Source organism: Macadamia integrifolia, chromosome 1 (genome assembly GCF_013358625.1).
Source record: "Macadamia integrifolia cultivar HAES 741 chromosome 1, SCU_Mint_v3, whole genome shotgun sequence".
NCBI lineage: Eukaryota > Viridiplantae > Streptophyta > Magnoliopsida > Proteales > Proteaceae > Macadamia > Macadamia integrifolia.
In genome coordinates, this window is record NC_056557.1 from 1,424,231 (window position 1) to 1,442,659 (window position 18,429).

The 18,429-nt window shown below is 38.9% G+C and overlaps 2 protein-coding genes across 2 annotated transcripts; both read left to right on the plus strand.

Moving 5' to 3' along the window:
* Positions 1-1,579: 1,579 nt before the first annotated feature.
* Positions 1,580-3,586, plus strand: LOC122082285 (protein PYRICULARIA ORYZAE RESISTANCE 21-like). The gene is made up of 3 exons (XM_042649748.1): positions 1,580-1,733; positions 2,035-2,116; positions 3,062-3,586. Exons 1-3 carry the CDS (start codon positions 1,722-1,724, stop codon positions 3,445-3,447), a joined length of 480 nt encoding a protein of 159 aa, XP_042505682.1. The 5' UTR covers positions 1,580-1,721; the 3' UTR covers positions 3,448-3,586.
* A 9,195-nt stretch (positions 3,587-12,781) lies between these two features.
* Positions 12,782-16,093, plus strand: LOC122084759 (universal stress protein A-like protein). The gene is made up of 4 exons (XM_042653221.1): positions 12,782-13,156; positions 13,330-13,421; positions 14,116-14,234; positions 15,751-16,093. The coding sequence occupies exons 1-4, from the start codon at positions 12,967-12,969 to the stop codon at positions 15,827-15,829; spliced, it is 480 nt and encodes a 159-aa protein (XP_042509155.1). The 5' UTR covers positions 12,782-12,966; the 3' UTR covers positions 15,830-16,093.
* Positions 16,094-18,429: the final 2,336 nt, after the last annotated feature.

Below are 18,429 nucleotides of genomic sequence, written 5' to 3' on the forward strand. Positions count from 1 at the left end.
AAATTAAATTAAAAAAAAAAACCCCTCTGTTATTTCACAAACAAGCTGACCATGATTCTGTCCAGACCTATTAACAAATGATTGGAGATCGCTTACAATATATATATATATATATATTTAGGAAAACACCCTCGAAATAAACAAGAAATTAAGTCCAAGCCATGCAGCTCTGCAAATTATCACTTCACCTGCACAATCTGAACCAGAAGAGACACCATTATAGTTAACAGCCTCAATAGGAGAACAGTTACAATGAAATTAAGTGGAGGAAAAAGGAAAGAGAACCAGAAAAGCACCTGTATTCGGAGCCTTCAATGAAGCTGTGGAGAGAAAAAGGAGCTGATCCAATAACCAAGATACAGTCTCTATGATCCAACTCCATAAAAATGATTGAATTCTCATAATGTCCTTTCCCTCACTTTTGCATGTACATAGAAAAGAAAGCTTCTCTGGTGGTGCTAATTCTTTCTGTTCCTCCAAACTTCTCCATTAGAAACACCTTCACTATACTAATTACTGTCCTGATCCTTGAGAATCATCCTTGGCAGGAGGTTTCTGTTTCTGTTGCTGCTGCTGCTGTTGTTGCTGCTGGTGCATGGGGCCAGCCACACCTCGGCTCTGCCCCATCTGCTGGTAAAACTGGCTTAATGCTTGAGGATTCAAAACCCCAATATGACCATCTTGAGAAAGCACAAGCTCCAATCCCGGAAGTTGCTGAGTGTTCCCACCCAGAATTGAGCCAAAATTCATTGGACCCAGATTGGAACCAGGCAGTTCAAACCCATGAAACTCAATTCTTTGCAAGTAATTTGAGCTTTCGCTGGGCAAATTCGATGTGGACGGACTTGAAGAAGAAACAAACCCTGCACCAAAGCTGCAGGGATTTCAAAAGAGTACTTCCTCATGTTGTTGTATGATGTCTTGTATTCCATCATAGTTTAATTCAGGAGTATTGATGCAGCTTCTCAATAGGCAGGATGGTGGTCCACTAGTCGATTAACAGGCCATGGAGGTTGCAAGGGGGGATTCCTCCTGTATATCCCGCTCAAATTTTTTATTTGAGGGCATTTGTGTATTTTTCGGATTAGGGTTTTTTGACTATATATTTATAGCAACGGTTTCTTTCTCTAAAAAACAAGCAATACTGAGAGGTGTGAGGGACGAGTACTGTAACTCTATTCTCCATTGATAGTGAAGTAGGATCTCATCTTATCGGGGACGTAGACAATCTTATTGAACTTCGTAAATTTGTGTGCATTGCCTGTTCTTATTTTTTCTATTATTTTCTGCATCATTTTAAGGTTACGTTGCTACACCACAAGGGGTGTTCAATACCAAAAATTATTCATTCAACCTTGATATGATCTATTTAGCGCACACCAAAAAAATTGTATATATATGATGGATGGTACGGAGGATCAATCGACCAGCACATATCGGTTATGGATGAAGATAAGCATAGAAAGAAACGATTACGCAACACACCTCCATTATAGTGTTTTACTTTCAACGTCAACTACCAATGACACGTGTTTCTATTCCTATGGTTGTTATTTACATTCTGCCACCCTTTTTCTGTCTTTATTCTTTCCGATTCCACTAATTCATTCAATCTGCTGCTCCAAAATCCAAAGTGATTTAATTAGGATAAGGCAAAGGGAGAGACTGCTACCACATCAAGGGATTATTAGTCTCACCTCGACCTCTCGCAGCCCTCAGCAATGGTGCACCAGGTCAGCCTCTGTTCTCTCTCTTTCTCTATCTCAGATGCCCCTCCTCCCCTGTTTTGTTACCTTGTAAGCGAGCTTTCTAGCCCTTTGAGCTATAAACCTGTAGTTTCTTCCAATTTTAACTTCTTTAATATCAAATCTGTTAAATCTCTGTTCATTTGTTTATTTATTTTTTCAAACAGATCCATACACTTGTCTTTTTATCTTGTTAGTGATCGAACAGAATTTGCTTATTCTTCTTGTCTGGTTCTTTGGAAGAGGGGGAAAAAAATATGAAGATTTTGGGTTTTTGGTTGTGTTGCAGGTGTCAACGATAGTGTTGGAGGTTGATCTTGCATGCTCACGCTGCAAAGATAAGATCAAGAAAGTCCTCTGTAAAAACCGCGGTGAGCAATCTCATCTGTTCCTTCTTAATTAGTTGCCCCATCATTTTTAGGATCAAAATCTTCTGCCACCACAGAATCTAGCGGAGGCTGGCGGAGGCACCTTTGGATCGTGACACGTGGACATCAACACGTGGACGGCCAGATGAGAGACGTAGAGGGAAACTTGAATCAACGCGTCTCCCATTTCTCCCTTTTCTTCTTCCTCTACCTCCTTCTATATTTTCCGATCCACAGTCGCCGGTGACACATGAGAACTTCCCCGTCGAATCCTTGTTACATAATGTCCATCCCGATAACCTGCCAGACTATCTTTTCCGATTCGCAGTCGCTGGTGACGCATGAGAACTTCCCTGTTGAATCCTCGCTACACAGTGTCCGTCCCCATAACCTGCAGGACCATCCGATTGGTACGGAGAGGGTCTTGGACTCGCACTTTTGAAGCACGAAACCTCTGGAAGATAGGGCTGCCGTTTATTCCTGGCCATACTGTGTAATTAGAAGAAGATATGTACGGGAATTCGACGGCCAATAGATTGGAAGAGATACACGGGGAATCAGATCTGTTACTTCATCAGACCATGAGAAGATAGACCATGAGAAGATAATCAGGTGACGCATGAGGACTTCCCACACCTGAGAGAATTTTTGGCCATACCATGTAACGAGGATTCAACAGGAAGTTCTCATGCGTTATCGGCGACTATGGATCGGAAAAGATAGGAGGAGGGAGAAGAAGAAGAAGAAGAAAAAGGGGAAATGGCAGATGCATTGATTCAAGTTTCTCTGCTCTCTCTCATCTGGCTGTCCACGTGTCAATGTTCACATGTCGCAATCCAAGGATGCCTCCGCCAGCCGCAGCCAGATTCCGTGGTTGCAGACGATTTCGATCCTCATTTTTATCTCATCCCTTCAATTAATTCATTTTTTTTTTTTATGGCAACGAAGAGAGATATCAAATACAGGAGGAGATATATGACGAGAAAAACAACACCGTCATCGTCAGTGGCCAATTCTGTCACAAGAAGCTTGCTGAAAAGCTCTGTTGCAAAGCTGGAAATGTCATTAAATGCATCAAGATCATTGAGAAAAAGCCTCCCATCGATCCCGAGCCTCCGTCGCTGCCTCCTCCCCCGAGCCCAAGCCCAAGCCCAAGCCCAAGCCCGAGCCCGAGCCCGAGCTCGCGCCTTCGCCGCCGTCTTCTCCTCCAGATCCTCCTAGTGTGGTGGTTCTTGATATTCCTCCGCCTGAACCAGATTGTTAAAATAAAAGTGAGAGATGAAGAAGACGAGGAAGAGGAAGAAGAAGACGAGAGAGAGAGAGAGAGAGAGTAATATTTACTTGGTTCGGTTATCAACTCAACCTACGTCAAAATGTTTCTTTCAATCATGATCATCTTGTGGGATTACAATCCGTGTTATAGGGATAATTTGAATCTTTTAAGAAATCGAATTTACCATATTTCTGTTACAATTAGAATCCTTATCAATAATCCATTGATTGAGTAATATTTCAAGTTTGGCTTTATCCTAGATCTTCTTACCAAGCTTGTCCTTGGTGGAATCTTTATCAGTAATCTCTTGATTGAGTACCATATCAAATTTAGCCTTATTCCAAATCTTCTTGCCAAGTTAGTCCTTAGTAGAATCCTCATCAGCAATCCCTTGATCACCAATCCTTGGATTGAGTAATACACCAAGCGTGACCTTACTCCTAATCTTCTTACCAAGCTGGTCCTTAGTAGAATCTTTATCATTAATCTCTTGATTGAGTAACATATCAAGCTTGGCCTTATTCCAAATCTTCTTGCCAAGTTGGTCCTTGGTGGAATCCTCATCAGCAATCCCTTGATCAGCAATCCTTTGATTGAGTAAGATACCAAGCTTGACCTTATTCCTAATCTTCTTACTAAGCTGGTCTTTAGTAGAATCATTATCACCAATCCCTTGATTGAGTAGCATACCAAGCTTGGCCTCATCTCAAATCTTCTTGCCCAGCTGATCATTGGTGGAAGTAGCCATTAATGCAATATTTTCTCTTATATGCCCTGTCAAACTCAAGGGGGGAGAAGAGACCTTGAGGTTGGATAAAATAGTATGGAACCGTATGGTAGATAGAGTCTTTGGAAAGATGCCAGCTAGTTGATCTTTTGTTGATATGAACCATATATCGAGATGGCCTTTGGTGATTTTGTCCCTGGCGAAGTGGAAGTCAATCTCGACATGTTTTGTTCTCACATGAAATATTGGGTTAGCAGTGAGGTATGTCACTCCAACATTGTCACAACATAGAATAGGGGCATTTGGAAAAAAAATATATAACTCCTTGAGCAGTGATTGAAGCCATGTGAGTTCAGCAGCAGTATTGGCTAGGGCCCTGTATTCTGACTCAGTACTTGAGTGAGCTACGGTGGCCTGCTTACGGGAGCTCCACGATATCAAGTTATTACCAAAAAAGATGGCAAAACCACCGCTTAATTTTCTATCATCGGGCCAGCCAGCCCAATCCGCATCTGAATAGGTTGAGAGACGTATTGCAGTGTTTGGACTAAAAAATAATCCGTTTGAAGTAGTGCCTTTGAGGTTGCATAGAATTCTCTTGACGGCAGACCAATGATCAGTTGTTAGGCTATGCATGGACTGACATACTTTATTGACAGCAAATTGAATGTCTGGACGAGTTAGAGTAGCATATTAGAGAGCACCAACTATGCTTCGGTAAAGTGTTGGATCATCCATAGGGGTACCTGCAAATTTGGTAAGATGTGTAGCAGTGGACAATGGTGTAGAGACGGGTTTGCAATCAGTCATATTAGCTCGGGCTTGTAGATCTAGTATATATTGTCGTTGAGAGAGATGTAGCCCTTGTGATAATTGAGTAACACTAATTCCAAGAAAATAGTGTAATGGACCCAAGTCTTTTATGGTGAATGCCGCTCCAATCTTCTTAAGAAAGCTGTTTAAAAGAGCATCATTGTTGCTAGTGAGGATGATGTCATCCACATAAATTAGAATGTATATAGTTCCTGCCTCTTTATAAGAGAAAATATTGAGGGAGGGAAAATTGCTACTACCTGTGTTGGTAGAAGGTAGCGAGGGGGAGGGGGATCCAGGAGTAGTCTGGAGCTCTGATATCATGTTAAAATAAAAATGAGAGATGAAGAAGACGAGGAAAAAGAAGAAGAAGAAGAAGAAGAGAGAGAGAGAGAGAGAGAGAGAGAGCAATATTTACTTGGTTCGGTTGTCCAACTCAACCTATGGTATCATTATAAAAGAAAATGTTGAGTCAGATTTAGAGTATCGCCAAACATCCTGATGAGGTCCATAAGGGATAGAGGAGATAGAGGACACTACATAAGAAGGTAAAAAAGATAGAAGTAATGTAGTATTCCAACCAGAGGGTGTTGAGAGTTCGCTAACCATTCTAGTCCTTATATGGGTAGGAATAGAGATGTTAGAGTCACCTAGAGAGCCTTGTAGACATGGAATCCATGAGTCCCACTCAATGTCTGTTTGTTGTCCATTTCTGACTATGTGTTTGCGCCATCGTCCTAGGAATGGAATCATACCAACTCATTTTCAAACCATCAATTAATACAATGATTTTAACAATAAAAGTCACTTCATCAAAATGCTAAACAAAATTTAAGATTGTTTTCTTCAAATCTATAAATAAATCCCATACACTATTCAATGTCATCCATTCATTGTTTTAATGCACGCTTCCAAGGTGACAATATAAAGTGTCTACAAAAGGTCCCTCTTTGATTGAAACTGTGAAAAAACAAAAAATGAAGAAGTGATTCCTCTCTCCCAAATCGTTAGGGTGAGCATAATCTTACCGACACCTCATTGAAGGGTGCCGAAGTCCAACAAACAATAAAAACAAACATTTATTCAAAATCACTGGATACGCATGACCAAAATTGAAAGATTAAAAATTGATTCAAAGACTCAAATACATTTGATTTAAAACAATGTCAAACATCCGGCAAAATATCACCTGAACTTCGAAAGCTCAAGCAGTTGATAAAACATTACTTGAGCTTTAAAATAAAGGAACGAGAACCACCCAACTAAAATCCCATTCAGATTTTTTAAAACAAAATCAGACAACCAACAAAACATCGCTTATGTCTTAAAAGCCAAGAATAGGAGCCACCAGCTCAATAATCCTTTCAGGTTTGTGAAAGAATTAAATAAACAAGATACTGAAAATTATTTGATAAAGATAATTTTCAGCAAAAAAGAAGCATTTTACAACCGAGAACAGAGAACCGAGCACAAAGCTTGGTCGGTGATCTCCAAGCTGAGCAGATCAGCTAGCCAACAAACCATCCTCAGGCAGAGCAGCTCATCACCAATGCGAACGATTCATCAGCCGATGATGCACTCAATCCAATGCTTGGTTTTCTGAGGGGATGCTATCCAATTATACTGTGGATCAGTCTGTACACTTCAGACCATTGATGAAACTCAATATTCTACAAAATACTATGGTCGACCACTTGCAAGCCTGAGCCCAGGCTCGGCTCCTCACAAACCCAAGCTTCGGCTAGGCACCTCAAGCTCGAGGCCCGGCTCAACACCTCACAAGATAAAGCTCCGACTCGACACCTCACAAGCCCGAGCTCCAGCTTGACACCTCAAGCCCTTAGACATTAAGGCATGCAAGCCCGAGCCCCGACATGGCACCTCACAAACCCGAGCTCTGGTTCTGCACCTCAAGCCCTTAAATATTAAGGCATATAAGCCCGAGCCCCGGCTTGGAACCTCACAAGCCCAAGCTCCGGCTCGGCACCTCAAGCCCTTAGATATTAAGGCATGCAAACCCGAGCCCTCGGCTCAGCACCTCATAAGCCCGAGCTTCGGATCGGCACCTCAAGCCCTTAGGCGTTAAGGCACTCAAGCCCAAGCTCTGGCTCAGCACCTCAAGACTTTACAGACCAAGGCATGTGAGCCCGAGCCTCAACTCGACACCTCAAAGCTTTACGTACTAAAGCATGTAAGGCCCAACCTCAATTCGACACCAAAGGCCACCGAGCCAATGATTCTTTGGTGGTCGACACTCAAAAACCCAACTTCGAAGGTCAATCCAGAAAGATAACTATAAAAAATCAAAAGTAAACAAAATTATCTTCACTAAACTGAAGATCCATAACCTGATCCGAACACATAATCCTTGGTTATTGAACTCCTACAGGTCGACCTACGAACCTCGACTTGAAGGAGTGGGGGGCTTATGATGAGGGTAAAAAGGCCACTTCCTCGGGTCATCCGTGGTCGAGCCGACCCCTTGGGTTATCCTTGGCCGAGTCGATCCCATGGCTCATCCTTGGCCAAGCTGACCCCTTCCTTTGTCCTTGGCAAAATCGACCCTTTGGGTCATCCTTGGCTGGGCCAACCCCTTGGGTCATCCTTGGCAAAGCCGATCCCTTGGCGCATCCTTAGCAAAATCGACCCCTTAGCTCACCCTTGACATATCCTTGGCCGAGTTGACCCCTTGGCTCACCCTTGCCTCATTCTTGGCCGAGCCGACCCCTTGCCTCATCCTTGGTCAAGCCGATCATCCAGGTCATCCCTAGGAAATTCGACCTCTTGGGTCATCCTTGGCCGAGCTAACCCCTTGGGTCACCTCCCTAAGGAGTCTGATTCGATCCTAGCAATTGCAAGGACAATTCCCGAGGATTGCTTATTGCCAGCTTAGTAGATCTTATCGTCAACTCAGCAAATCTTATCGCTAGTAGATATCCCAACAAGTAAGGTAATAATTACCTAGTGAGACTCTTTCAAGAGTTATCCTAACAAGAGTGAACTACTTGCTAAAATAGGACTCTCCTCAAACGCCTCTCTTCATTCACTGCCTATAAACCTTAAGGTAAGCCTTCAAATAAGGGGATGGATTATTTTCATAATAAACTATTTTGAGTAACTGTTGTGGAGAAAATCTGACTTAGGCATCAGAGGGTCCCCCGTCGGGTCAGTCCGGCTCTTATTTGTCTGCTTTTTTTGCAGATCTATCGTGGAGTACCAAGTCTTACAAGGAAGATCACCCAGTCAATTTTTACTGCATCAGATATATTTTATTTATTCTGATCAAATCCCTATGGAAACCCCCCAAATGGGCAAGAGTATTGGAGAATTCTAGTTAATATAGTACAACAGAAATATATCGGTTGATCATCCACCGGTGGATGGTGATCCATACCAAGTTAATTGCCATGGGCCCGACATATTGTGGTTGTGATTTCCGATATGTTTTCTTATGCATGACACATCACTTCTAGTGATCAATAAATACCTTGTGGAGCCAAGGTGGTGGCCCAACAATAAAGTCAATGGTTTTTGGGTTCTTCACTAGACCAAGGCAAACAACCCTTAGTTGCTTATGCCTATAAATAGATGCAAGCCTTTGAGGCTCATTTACTTCGACCTAAAACGTGAGAGGCTGAAAAAGAAAGGAGAAGAAAAAGGGGGAAAGAGGCTTGGAGCTCCGTTCTTTCTATTTACATTTGCTCAGCCAAGTTTGGTGGTCAATATCCACGTTTCCCTCTTCATTTTGTTGTTCTAAAATTACCTAGGTTTTTGGTTTTGGTTAGGTTTTGGGTTAACACCCAATGTTGGGGCTTGAAGTTTGAATGAGCATACCTCCTTGTGTTTGTAGGACTCCAGTGTATATCCTCTAACCTAATAAACATGTTTTTCAAGCTTAAATTAGATGGGTTAGGTAGAAAACCAAAATTTTAGGGTTTTGAACTAAGATTCAATCGAATCTCCCAATTCAACCATTAGAAATGTGGTCTAATAGGCTTAGGTGAAAGGTAAAGTGACCCTCTAAATTCTCTATGGACCTAAAATGGTCTCAGGTAGGTAGGTGGTAGTTGGGATATAAGCTGAAGAACCATCTTCAGTCGATCACCACCAATCACCAGTGACACCAACCAATGGATAGATCCCAAAAATCTGCAGCGTCTGGTCCATCCTCCAATGAAACCTACTTGTGCGACCTAATCCACTAGTAATATCTACCAATGGAATTTTCTACTAAACTTCAGTACTGAAAGGTGAATGATCCACCAATGGATCTTTGTTGAACCTTCTCCAGTGCTATATGGGAAATCTTTTAGGGAGTCTTTTGGGGTCTTTCACACTTTTATTAACACACTAAATTTAGACATGTTATAGGTCAGACACAAATTTCTCGGTGAGGCCTACTGGGGTACTTTTGGGTATAGATTCTGGGTTAAATCTCACCATGTTAGTAGACAAGGTGAGTGGATGGTTTGAATTTCTGTTGAGTGTTTTATCTTATAGAACTAATGCATGCAATCTTATACACGTGTTTTAATTTTATAACCTCATGTATGCTTATTTATTATTTATGTTCAACTACTTTTATATGAAATTATTGTTGTGGTTGTTATGGTGAACGGGTGGGATCCGGTGTGGCAAACAGGGATTTTGGTACCGTAATCGTCATGTTGTTGCCTAAATTTTACATTGTGTGTGCATTAGAGATAGACATGAAAATTAGTTGTGGTATGGCCGATGTATGACTTTGGAACCATATTTGTCATACTAACTACATGTAGCTCAACTTGGAAATGGGTTGGGTGTGGCCGATGGATTATTTCATCGTCCTGTCTTATTCAATGATGATATGTTTTTTATAAAGAGAAAGAGAGACACCATGGTTTTTGGACGAAGAGGCGAATTCAATAGTGGACTTTATTAAAAGAAAAACGCGCATTTCATCCTACTACATGGTTAAAAGGATCAATCTGTATCTGTCTACTCGAACGGATTTGTCCATGTTTTTCTTTCAAAAAAAAAAATCATTTATTTATTTATTTTTTTTTTATCCTTGATTTGTACAGATACACCGACATGGTATCAATCAAGATCAATATCGATATTGATTAGTTTATACAACCAATCCGATATTGAAACTTTCCTATTGCATAATGGCATTTTCATAGTATATATATTATTTGAATTGATTCGGTAAAGAAGCTTTTTTTTTTTTGTAAATTAATCCTTAAATAGGTTTTCCAAATGGACTGTATTCCTCTCCATGGAGCCCAGAGAATGGGGAGTCATTCCATGGGTAGGGTGACAAAGAGATGCATGCCCGAGTCACCCAACTTTGGGATGGCTCCCAATTCCCTAAGCTCCATGGAGACGAGTCGGATACTTAACAAATGCCATTTTTCATTCTATCAAAATACATTAACAAAATATTAAATTTGTTTAAGATTGACTCCACCTTTTAATAAAAATAAATAAATAAAATAAAATAAAATAAGATTCCATGTTACGTACTGCAACTAAATGGATGGATCCAGATCCTCTCCAATTGGTTGGACATCTGGGGAAACATCCTATGGCTAGGAGAATCGGATACACACACTCCAACATTATGTGCACATATCCCCAAAATCTTCCAGCCGTCGAATGTCTCCCTTGGCATAGCGCATACCAATGGTCTTCTCAGGTACCCACATGTGAAAACTATCAGATCCGACTTTTTCCTTACAAACATGTCACCAAGTGTCCAATAAATCATCAAATGGTGATGATGACTCGGACATGCATCTCAGTACATAGACACGCATCTCTATATCTGCCCAACAGTTGGAATGACTCAGTTAGATGGGCCAATAATTGAAGAGGAAGTTTTTCCAACCCTCTCACAAGAGATAAATCCTCAGGCTCCCCAGTTTTATCGTTGAATGGCCTTTGATCTAAGTAATAGCAATTCAGAATGTCAGATTCTCCATGTGCCTGTTCTAAAGTTGAAGTCTGTGCGCTAACAAACCGTCCACGGCCCACTTCTCCACGGTCTATTCTAATGAAAAAAATAAATAAAAATCATCAACAAAAACCATCCAGGGTCAGAAACAAGGTTCGGAAAGATGGAATCAAGGTCGGGATCAAAGATTGATCAAGGTCAATATCATTCATATCCCAATCCAAATTGACTTGTAGTGTCAATTAGGGGTGTCGAAACCTAGCTCGAATCGATAAAATAGATCAAAATTGACCGATAAAACCTGAATCAAATCAAACCAATCCAATAAGGATTGGTTTTGGACTGAGGTATGTTGGGACCGATTGAAAATCGGTCCAAATCGAACCAACCAATAATTAAATCGAAACCAAACCGAATGAAATTGATAAAAAATAAATGATTAAAAGATTATAAATTTGTGAAATGACCATCCATTTTTTACAATATGAGTGAGAAAAATTTTTATTGTAAGGGGAATTGTTACAAATCTTTGAATATTAGGTTATAAATAGAGAAATTGATTGGTAAATTATAATAATGCTTCAATTGATTGCTTTGTTCACTATAGAAAATTAGTTGGATAGTTAAATGAATAATTAGATAATAGGATTCATTTTGTGATTTCAATATTAGTTATCTTCTTGTTAATTTGTTATCCATTGGTTTCAATATTAGTTATATTTCCCTTACAATGATAAATCATGATTTAATAATAAATTTAAAGTTTTTTTTTTTTCGTCAAATCTTGTCATTATAAGTTATGAATGTGAGATTCATTATGGTTCAAACCCAATAATAAACCGATCTAAATCTGTAGTAACCCAATATTGAAAAACCGAAATAAATCAAAACCAAACAAAATCGAAATCGAAATCAAAACCGACTGAAAACTGAAGTTCCTTAATGGATTGATTTTGGTCTTCCTCATTCATAGACCGAAATCGATTCAACCCGGTCAAAACCGAATTGAACCGTCTAATTGACACCCCTAGTGTCATTTAAGAACTGAGATTGGTCAAGAACAATATTGATACCAGTATCGATCCAATCCAATCCAATTCAATCTCATCCAATTCGATTCCTCTAAGGCTCAAACCATGGCCCAAAGACTCCAAAATCTCAAACCTAGGGGTGTCAAAATCTAGCCCGAACCAAACTGATTGATAAAATCTGAACTGAACCAAATCGATCCTTATTGAATTGGTTTTGGACTGAGGTATGTTGGGGCCGGTTGAAAACCAGTTCAAACCAAACCGAATGAAACCGATAAAAAAAATGATTATGAGAATATAAATTGGTGAATTGACTATACATTTTTCACAATATTAGTTAAAAAAAAAACTTGTATTGTCTGGGAAACTGTTACAAATCATTGAATATTAGGTCATGAATGGAGAAATTGATTTGTAAATTATAATAATGCTTTCATTTTATGATTTCAATATTAGTTATCTTCTTAGTAATTTTTTATCCATTGGTTTCAATATTAGTTCTCTTACAACGATAAACCATGATTTAATCATAAATTCAAAGTGTTTTTTTGGTCAAAACTTGTCACTATAAGTTATGAATGTAAGATTTCGTTATGGTTCAAGACCAATTAAACTGATAAAAACCAATATTAATTCGATATTGAAAGATCAAAATAAATCGAAATCAAACAGGACCAAAATCGAAACTGATCAAAAACCGAAGTTTCTTAACGGATTGGTTTAGTTTTCCCTCATTCCTCATTCCTAGACCAAAACCAAAACCAATTCAACCCAATTGAAATCAAATCGAACCGACCGATTCACACCCCTACTCAAACCCGTCTGCCGCTTTCGGATAAAAGGGATTCCATTTTCCGGATAAAGCAAAAGATTGGGCAACATTGATTACATTTACGGGACGGACACAGCTGCTAGCTGGCTCCATCTACCAGTCGTTCAAATATAGTCTATAGAGTGTATGGAGTCTAGATCAGTTCCTGAAGAAGCTCCATTAATCTTCCTTACCAGGCACACAGAGAGAGAGTGTGTAGAATCTTAGATCTCCTTGAGAACCAACGAGAGGAAACGAGAATGGCAGAAGAAGGAGGAAGCAAGAAGAAAGTGATGGTGGCCATTGACGAGAGCGAGTATAGTCACTACGCCTTGGAGTGGGCTCTCACCAAGCTTCGAGACTCCATCTCTACCTCTTCACTCATCATCTTTACCGCAGAACCCCGGAGCGAAATCAACTACATCTCCGCCGCCGCCTACGGCGCTGCTCGTACGTTTCTTCTTTCGATTCCCCATCTACTTTTTTTACCTTTTGTTTTTCTATAATTCAATTGATGGGGGATTTGTGTTGTTAGGTTTTTCTACTTTTTTCTTAAATGGGTTTTGCACTGTTTGGTGATTGGTTTGTTTAGTATTTGAGCAATTGTTGATTGGTTTTGATAGCGCCGGAGTTGATTATGTCTGTTCAAAACTATAAAGATAAGCTTGCAGTAGCCCTCTTGGAAAAAGCTAAAGAAATTTGCGCTGCTCATGGGGTGAGTCCACTTTCCTCAACTGAAATAATAGCTGTTTGTTGACACCAAAGGATTTCATTCTCTTATTTCATTTTAATTTTTTGAGGATAGGCCTGGATTTGGTTTCAAAAAATGATCTTATTTGGAATTGCAATCCCCAAATCATTTCGGATACTTTAAGGAATTAAATGTATAGTTTTTAGATGGAGTTTATGGCCAATCTGATAATAAAATCAGTAATTTCTTAAAATCTAAAACAACTTGATCTTAGATGAAATCCTTATCCATTTTTTAAATTCCTGGAAATTCTGAAATATATATATATGATTGTCATTTCAAATGGAGCCAATTTGTAGGATTATTCATTAGGCTATAGTACATGGAAGAGTTGAGTTTCCAATAATAAGCATGCCTATCATCTGTTGAAGTTAAAAAAGGGAAAAAAAATAATGAAGAGGAAAATGTCCTGCTTTCTTATTAATCCTGTAGTAGCATATGCTAGATAATCTGTCTCTTGTACATCCTGTAGTGTAAGATTCTGTTCTTATTGGTCTCTTCAAGCAGAATTATGGATTTCAATCATCCAGTAGCGTAAGCTGATCTAGCATTCAAAGCATATATGTTATCCATGAGCATTTCAAGTCTTACAACCATGCTAGAGCATTTCAAAGTCTTCCAACTATGCTATGTAGTGTATATGGTTTCTCTTCTGCAGGTAACTGCTGAGACAATTGCACAAATTGGCGATCCTAAAGAGGTCATATGTGAAGCTGTTGAAAAGTTAAATATTGATCTTCTTATTGTTGGTAGCCATGGCCGGGGATTTATACAGAGGTCAGTTACCTTATTTTTGAATTTTATTCTGCTGTCCTAGGAAGAAAGTGGTTAAAAGGAATCTCACAACATAGGTTCCTTTACTACTGAGTCTCTGTTCTCAAGGTTTAATTTTTATTCTGAATTGTTAAGTGAGTCACATCTATAGTTGTCAAGGTATATGTAGCTCACTAAATAATGTTAGAAAAGAGGGAAAATAAAAAATAACACTTGGTCGCCTTGTTCGCCTAAACAGCCCTCCAACGCCTTAGTTTGCCTTGGCGTCGTGATTATTATGGTCACATCTCATATTTTGGTTGAAGTTCCTGCTTTAGAAGTCTAGATAATTTTATGATTTGTTAATGTCGAATTATATCATAGAGGTTAACTTTGTATATTTGTTTGTGTGTGATGCATTCCTTCTATTTTATTTATTTATTTATTTTTTTGCAAGTTGAGGGTTGCATAACTGCAATGATAACTTATTTATTATTAATTTAAATGTGATGTGGAACATCATCTGAGTACCTTTTTTTTTTATTTTCTGTTCGTGCATACAATTTCACATCATGAGTTGAATGGAATTTTATGACTCATATGAAACTCCTGCTGTTTGCCTCAAGGAGTTTCATATGAGTCATTAGAACAGTTTGTAAAAAAATACAAATAAACTTTATTTTCATGGATACATATACAATTTTCCTCAAGAGCTAAGACAAGGAACAAAGGCCAATCAACTTATTCTATTTTGCTAATTCAGTTACTGTGATGTTCATATCCAAATTGGATAAAAATAATTTCAATTTTTTTTTGGGGGGGTGGGGGGTTTTTTGGAGTGTTCTTGTTACATTGGTTTTGAATATTGAACTTTACATATTGAACACAATGGAAACCAAATGACTAATTAATTTGTGTAAATTTGTATCTGGAAACAAAATCTTAAACCAGGTAGCTTTTTCATCCACATACAAATTGGCCTCCTAATATGTTCATACAATAAAAACTAAGAAGTCTTTTTTTCTTTTTTTTTGAATAAACCCCTTTCTTCAGTCAACTTTTACCCTTCCTCCTCCTCTCTCCCCCAAACTAAAAATTTAATAATGTTCTGTATAATGATAACAACATGATTGGAACTTATACCAACTTTTTAAGGGGTCAGCTATGCCAATCCTGTTTTATTGTTCAGATCTATTTCAACTCTCTGTATAATTTAGAAAGCTTCAATAATTGTGAAGGTTTTGTTGAGAACCCTGAACAACAAATGTTTATATGCTTTGTGTTTCACGTTCCCATTAGAATGGCACCAGAATTGTAGTTATTAGATTTTTATGCCATCACCTGTTGCAGGGATGCTTCTGCTATCTGATGCTTTATTTTTAGCACTTATCTTTGATACTCATTTGGGTCTTCGATCAGCGTTGCCTGGAACTGCACTATTTCTGTTCTTGAATTAGGATTTTTATTATTTGTAAGTTCTTTAGGGGCAGAAGAAGACAGTTTGCATTGTTTCCTTGCTAAGATGAGTTTTCTGAAACAGGGCTTTCCTTGGGAGCGTGAGCAGCTACTGTGGTAATCACGCAAAGTGCCCTGTTCTTATCGTGAAGAAACCAGAATGAGAGTATGTATGCAAGCATTGGCAACTACAGTTTATGATAGAGTGTTGAGGGGCACCTCAAAATTATATTGTTTCATATGGTTGTAAGTTTCCTGGACAAAATGATTGAATTGATAGCCACCTGGACATATAGAATAAAGGCCGTTAATGAATTCGACAGTTGATTTCTGTGTAACGTCTGTTTCCTGAGCCTGGGTTCCATATATTAAGAAAAAGAGAATACAGTGCTCTGTCAGTTTACCTAATTTAAAGTGTTTAAATTAAATCAATTTGCATCATCATTTTATATGGCAACACGTGTCTCAAAGTTTTTTTTCAGCAAGGGGGGCTTCCGCAGGACCAATGGACGATAGTGGGGCATGTCAAGACTCAAACCCACAAACAGCCGACTTGAGCGGTGGTGGGTTGAGGGCATTTTCACCACTACGCTACCAACCCCATTGGTTGTCTCAAAGTTATACCTTAAAATGTGATAGACAAGAGAGTAAATTGGAAGAGAATAATTTGGAATTAGATTGACAAAATCGTGGGTTATTATCTTAAACATTTGAATTTGAATTAATTCAAATTCAAATAATTATTATCTCTTCTATTATACCATTCATCCTTATCTCTCTAACTGTACTTATCTATTTTATCTCATTGTAAATTCTCTGTAAAGATTCTTATAAATACATTATTCAGGATTATCAAAGAGGTATCCTGAACATTCCAAAATCAAATCACAATTCTTTTATGGTATCTCAACCTTGAATTTTTTTTTTCTAGAGCTTTGATTCCTTTTTTTTTTCCCTCCTACTCTTCTCTAATGGCAACTACAACAACCCCAAACCCTTTTCCTATTACTAATCTTGCCAACCTTGTTGCTATCAAACTTGATGGCAACAACTACCTACTTTGGAAGGAACAGCTTGAATCCATTTTCATAAGTTGTGATTTGATGGGACATGTGGATGGCTCAATCCTAGTTCCCTCCAAACTTGTTACAAACACCAACTCCACAACCCAGGAACAAACATCAACACCAAATCCTGAATACGCCTCTTGGTGAAAGATGAATCATTTTGTTCGAGCCTGTCTCAATGCTACTCTTAGTGAATCTCTATCTTCCCACATTCTTGGTTTGGAAACTGCCAAACAAGTGTGGGACTCTCTAGCAGAATTATTTCAACAACTGTCCACTGCCCGCCGCACCTTCCTTCGACAAGAGCTTCAAACTCTTACTCGAGGTTCATCATCCATTACAGACTACCTCAACAAGATCAAACAGAATGTTGACAGTCTTGTTGCTATCAACGACAAACTCTCTGATTCAGATTTTGTTGGATACACCCTGAATGGATTAGGTTCGGAATATCTCACCTTCATTATTACCATTGAGAACATGACCCCTCCTATGACATACACGGATTTGAATGCTAAGCTCCTCACCCATGAGCAGCGCTTACGTCGTGGATACACCACAAACCAACCCTTGCTTTCTGATCCCAATTCTTAGACTGCATTATATACCTACAACCAATACAAGCCAAACAAAAACCAAAACAAAACCAACACCAACAATAGCTATAACTAATCCAACACCACTCCCAATCAAACAAAAACCAACAGCCAAAACACTTTAACCCCAACCAAACCCCAAACCCAAACACTAAATCCAATACCTCCAATACAAATTGCCAAATTTGTGCAAAATCTGGTCATACTACCAACATATGTGCTTTTTCCGCTATCATGCTAGCCGAAACAGTACTAATTCTCCACCAAATTCAAACCCTCCTCAAACCCCCTTTGCTGGTCTTCATGCTTATCCACAACAATCAAACCCAAATAATGCTCAATGGATCCCTGACACTGGTGCCTCATCTCACATGATTTTTGATCCTGCTCATTTTCAACAGTCAACCAATTATTCTGGAACTGATCAAGTTACTGTCGGTAATGGTATGAAAGCTCTCATCTCACAATCTGGGTCTTCTATATTACCTACTTTGTCCAAACCATTAACTCTTGAAAATATTTTGGTTGTTCCAAGTCTTTACACTAATTTACTTTCAATTTCTCAACTGACTCGTGACAATCATTGCTCTATTGAATTTTTCCCATGGGGTTTCTATGTTAAGGATCTGAAGTTGGGAACCATTCTTCTGAAGGGACCAGTCAAAGATAACTTATACACGTTGTCTCCTTCTGTAGCTCACTCAATGGCCCTCTTTAGCCAAAGAATTCCTACTGTAGTTTGGCATCGTCGGTTAGATCACCCATCTTAAATTCTCAATCAGTTGCGCAAAAAGAATTCAACAATTCTTTTTGACAAGACTCCTCTTAATAATGTTTCTGTTGCATGTCAACTGGGAAAGCATCATAAACTCCCCTTTTCCTCATCCTTCAGTAATTCTGTTATGCCATTATAGCTTGTTCATTGTGATCTTTGGGGTCCAACTAGACATCAATCAATCAGTGGATATCACTCTTATATAATTTTCATTGATGACTACAGTTGAAATACATGGTTTTATCCCCTGAAATCCAAGTTTGATGTTTTATCTTGTTTCAAGTTTTTTAAACAAATGGCTGAAAATATTTTCAACTCCAAAATTA